This window comes from Peromyscus californicus, unplaced genomic scaffold (genome assembly GCF_007827085.1).
Source record: "Peromyscus californicus insignis strain IS unplaced genomic scaffold, ASM782708v3 Scaffold_7__1_contigs__length_154581171, whole genome shotgun sequence".
In the NCBI taxonomy this organism is placed as follows: domain Eukaryota; kingdom Metazoa; phylum Chordata; class Mammalia; order Rodentia; family Cricetidae; genus Peromyscus; species Peromyscus californicus.
The window spans coordinates 86,252,564-86,257,913 of record NW_026294595.1 but is presented as its reverse complement, the minus strand read 5'-3'; the positions used below and the strand labels follow the sequence as shown (position 1 = coordinate 86,257,913).

General features: G+C 34.8%; 1 protein-coding gene across 1 annotated transcript; it reads right to left on the bottom strand.

Annotated features, from left to right (window-relative positions):
- Positions 1-670: 670 nt before the first annotated feature.
- On the bottom strand, positions 671-1,657 carry LOC128100963 (olfactory receptor 4K3-like). Its single transcript, XM_052723694.1, has one exon. It carries the CDS (start codon positions 1,652-1,654, stop codon positions 671-673), a length of 984 nt encoding a protein of 327 aa, XP_052579654.1. The 5' UTR covers positions 1,655-1,657.
- Positions 1,658-5,350: the final 3,693 nt, after the last annotated feature.

The window sequence follows — 5,350 nt, the reverse complement described above, 5'->3', positions numbered from 1 at the left end:
CTATACCAAATATTTAAATATAAAGAATAGGAAGCAAGGCCATGGCCACTATCTCGGAAAGATTATAGTTCATGATTTTGTTGAAATAGCCAACAATAATTTGAAGGACAAATTTTAGTTCTTGAAACTCAGATCATTGAGAAAAATCAGTATTAGTTTGTTTATATAACTATTTCATTTTAATTAAGGTAATGAAATCAACACTAAATAACGTCTAGTGCTATTTAGTGTACAGTTTATAACTTTTGTTTTATTCGTTCCTTTTTTTTCTATTTCCCTCTTATTATCTTGAAGAAAGCTGGAATAAAGTAAAAATAATAATGCTGCCATGTTAGAAAGGGTGAGTAAAAGGCTTGTGGGTAGTGTTAAGGCAGATTATTATTTTTTGATGTTGTTAGAGCAATATTTAAGTGAACTTTACAAAAAATGTTGTTTAGGAGCTTGACAAATACATTTAGGTTATTGTTTATGTTGCTGTAGATATTTAAGAACCTTTTCAGTAGTTTTCTCATAAATAAGTGTCATTTTAAAAATTTTTCAAAAATAATTTAAAATGTTATAAATGATTAAAATGTTCAATCTCCAGAATTATACTGAGCCTGTTACATATCAAAAGACTATAATTAAGGTGCATACAAATAACTGTAACAAAATTTCAACCTTTCCTCATTTAGCAAAATGTAAATTTTAAGTATTTATAGCAATTTTTCTGGGTATATGTATTTACCTTTTTATTCATGAAATAACTTTTTAATCTCTTCATAGAATTTCTCATTTCTTTATTTCTCAGTGTATAAATAGCTGGATTTAGAAGAGGTGCAAAAACAGAGTAAAATACAGCAAGAAATTTGTCTAACCAGGTAATATTGAGTGGCCACACATAGATAAAGATGCAGGGAACAAAAAAGATCATCACCACTGTGATGTGGGCAGTACATGTGGACAGGGCCTTAGATGCACCAGAATTAGAACTCTGATGAACAGTGAAAAGGATATATGTGTAAGATATGAGCAACAGAACGAAGCAGGTGACAATCACAACTCCACAGTCAGCATTGACTAAAGTATCCAAATCATGGGAATCCATGCAGGCTATGTTGATCACCAGTGGTATGTCACAGAAGAAACTATCAATTTCCATGGGACCACAGAGAGGCACCTGTAACACTGCCACAAGCTGACTCAGGGCATGCACAAAACCAATGGTCCAGGAAGTCAACACCAACCCAGTGCATCTTTTCAGGTTCATAATGGTGAAGTAGTGAAGTGGTTTGCAGATGGCCACATAGCGGTCATAAGCCATTACCACCAGCAGCACCATCTCTCCTGCACCAATGCAATGGGCAAAGAAGACCTGGGACATGCAGCCTGCAAAGGAAATAGTCTTGTTTTTTCTGAGAAAGTCTGCAATCATCTTAGGAGTGGAGACTGAGGAAAGCCACATATCAACAAAGGACAGGTTGGCCAAAAAGAAATACATTGGGGAATGGAGATTGCGGTCAATAGCGATTAAGACCATTATGACAATATTTCCAGACACAATGAGCAGATAAAACATCAGAAATATTATGAAGAGGAAGACCTGAAGATCTTGTGAATGGGAAAGTCCCAAAAGCACAAATTCTGATACCATGGACTGATTCCTTCCATCCATTATACTCAGAATGTCTTTAAAAACAACCTACAGACAAAAAAGATCAATTAGATAGATATGCAAAATGACTTAACTAGTCAAATCTGACCTTCATATTGCAAGTTAACATATATGCATGAAACAGAAAGGCTAAATGTAAAGACAAGTCTTGACCAACTTTGAGAAGCATTGCTGCCCAAGTGAGAACTAATGAGCCAAGTCCCACTCTCCATGAAGAGAAGCATCAGGTGTGACTGTGATCCACATACTCTAATTAGGAAATTTCTCTTATAGGAGTGCAGTGAGGAAGTGGGACAACAATTTGAAAGCCTAAAAATGTCTGAAACTCCACCTGGAAGGGGGTTTCTGCTTATCAGTCTAATAAAAAAATGATCTGAATGTGTCACCACCAATCATAACACTTCATAATAGAAATTAGGTTTATACTTTGGACCTGATAGGAATTACAACTGTCTTTAAGATACTTCATACTTACATTTCCTCTAAGTTGACATACACTTATTAGCTATGAGATATGGAAATGCAGAAAAACAATTGGCAATGATGACTGTTTTCCAAAACCTTAACAACTATTTCATACTTCCTTTTATTGCTTATGAGTGCATCTAGGAGATGTTTTCAGAGGTCCTAGATTCAGTAGAATCTTCTAATGCTTTACTTATAATTTTTTTCTATAACTTGGTAGCAATTCTCATAGGTAATGCTAACTTTGGCTTGTAAATGAGTACATTTAAAAAAATCATTGAAAGGAAACACACCAAATTATCACTGTAAAGCATTTAAACCAAGTATTTATTCTTTTCTCTAATTAAAGACTTTTTCCGTGTAATTTGTTTTGCTTTAAAGCTATAAAGTTTGTAATAATGTATTTGTATTTTTATGAGCACTTGTGGATAAAGTTTAATATACACTTTTTTTCTTTGTTTCTTTCCTTTTTTTTTTTTGAGACAGGGTTTCTCTGTGTAGCCCTGGCTATCCTGGAACTTGCTCTGTAGACCAGACTGGCCTTGAATTCACAGAGATCCACCTGGCTCTGCCTCCTGAATGCTGAGATTAAAGGCATGGGCCACCACCACCCAGCTTTAATACTTTTAATAACACTTTAAATACATAATATGTGGTAGATTATGATTACTGAGAATTGTACTGTAGTTGCTCCTAATTTCTTATTTGCTGCCAGATTGCCTTAATCTGATTTCTGAATGAACAAGTGTTATGCCTTGTCTCATTTAACTTGCTATTACACTTTCTGCTATTTCTGAGCTGAAAATTATCTTATCTATAGTGAACTCTATGATTAAACAATATTGCAATTGTTTAAGAAACAGGAAATTATTGTACAATGCTAGCCGGGTGTTGCACATGCTGATCACTAGGAATAATTTTGATGCAGACACTAACACACTTCTGTGAGTGTGCCTTTTCGTGGTATGTGCCCTGATGTTTATCCACAGAAACTGCTGTTGGATTAGGAAAGATAGAGAAAACCCATTAATTGGCTGCTAAAAATGACAGAAGACAAACATTGCTCAAGCCCACGCATATGGGAATTGGCAGAAGAAATACCTAGAAATATTTTAAAAATTATCTTAGAGAAAATGTTGGAGAGATGAGTTGTCTTATCAAACTCACGATTTTTTATTGGGTAATATTTTCTTCCATCTGACATGTATATGTGAAGATATCCATTTCATACAGAGAGTTTATTGAAAGTACTTCCCCTCGTCCTGACCTATATTCACTCCTGAAATTGTCCCGTGGGTAAATTCACCTGTTCTGTGGAATAAAATGAGAATCCTGGTAATAATTATCTTGGACATCTCTCAGGGATTTCTCTGCTTGCAATGATACCAAGTTCTACATATCTATGAAAGCATAGAAGTATTCTTATTAATTATCCCATAATTGACATAATTAGTCCATATCTCAAAATTATTCACTTGACCAATAAGAAGTTTTCTGCTAATATGTTCTGTTATTTTATCTATTTCATCAAAGTTAATAGAATTGGTTTATAGTTACAAGAGGTCAAGTGCTGTATGATGTGACAGGAACAAAATCCATGCTGTGAATACAGTTCCCTAGTTCATGACAAGGGTGTATCAAATTGGCAGTTGGTCAGTCGATTGACCCCTTGGTTGATGTGTTTCAGTCTGATTTGTGACTGTATGTGACGGTGACAGGTATAATTTGGTGACAAATAATCAAAACCTCATTAGGCTTTTAAAATTTAATTTTTAAAATTATTTTGTCAATGTTAATAATGTATGTGTACATGTTAGGCATATGTTTTTGGAAGTTAGTGAGTAACTTTTTGGATTGGGTTTTCTATTTCCACCTTTACAAGTGTTCTGGAATTGAACTCAGGATGCCAGACTTGCATAGCAAGCCCTCTTATCCTATGATCTATTTGCCTCCTACCCGTCCCACTTCGTTCTTTTTAAAAAGGACATGACTGTACATTTCACATGTATTTGTTTTGGCCTTATATTTTAAGTACTGTACAATAGTACAATACATAAGAAAAAGTGACACTTAAATGTATAACTTATGAAGGGTTGATACATACTATCAACCGTAAATAAATCATCAATGTGAACTGTAAATCTCTGAAGAAAAAGATTAGAAATGACACTAGAAAATGGAAAGGCAACCTATACTCATGGGTCAGTAGAATTAATATTGTGTAAATGGCCATTCTACCAAAAGCTAAATAAGATTCAATTCGATCCCAACCAAAACTCACATTTTATTGATCACTATCCTAAAAATCATTTGGAACCACAAAAGACCCTGAATAGCCCAAGCAATTTTGAGCAACAAACAAACAAACAACAACAAAAGAATAATGCTGGAGGGAATTATTTTTATAGATCTCAAGATATATTATAGATTCATAGTAATAACATGGTACTGGCACAGAAATCACAGTAGAACAATGGAACAAAACAGAAGACCAAACATAAGTACTCACCACTATAGCCATCTAATATTTGACAATGATGCCAAAAACATACTGAGAAAAGACAGAATTTTAAACAAATTGTCCTGAGAACCCTGGACCTCTACTTGGAGAAGAATGAAATTACATCTGTATCTATCACTTTTACACAACCATTGATCAAACCTAAACATGAAAACTGAAACACCAAAACAGGTAGAAAAAACCATAGACAGTTTCCTATGTGATAAAGGTTTAGGAAAGGATTTTTAAAATACGATTCCTTTTGTCCAGGAATTAAGACCTACACTACCCACACTGGCACCACCTCTTGAAAAAGTTTCATGTGTAGTTAAAGCATGCTGAGAGAATAAGAATAGTGTATTCCAAGAATGAGTCCCCTAATTTTATGCATACATGTGTAACAATAATAATGAAAAAGTGGCCATGAATTTGAGAATAGTAGGAGTGAACAGGAAAAGAAACTGATGGAGGAAGAATACACTGATGGTGTTGGGGAAGGAATGTTAGTGGGGGGAAATGATGTAATATATCCTAATAAAACAGTTGTTAAAAAAATCAATACAACGGTCTCCTATTCCTTGTTCTCCCTCTCTGTTGTTGATTCAACTGGGATCTCCCGCTCCCCCAAGCTCTCTTCCCTCGACCCTCGCCCTTCATTACCCCCACTCATGTCCAGGCTGTTCATGTAGATCTCTTCCATTTCTCCATCATTGGGCGATCCCCGTGTCTTT

What these genes read in the sequence shown, in the direction of transcription:
- LOC128100963 (XM_052723694.1), bottom strand. Translation starts at nt 1,654, where the DNA reads ATGGATGGAAGGAATCAGTCCATGGTATCAGAATTTGTGCTTTTGGGA.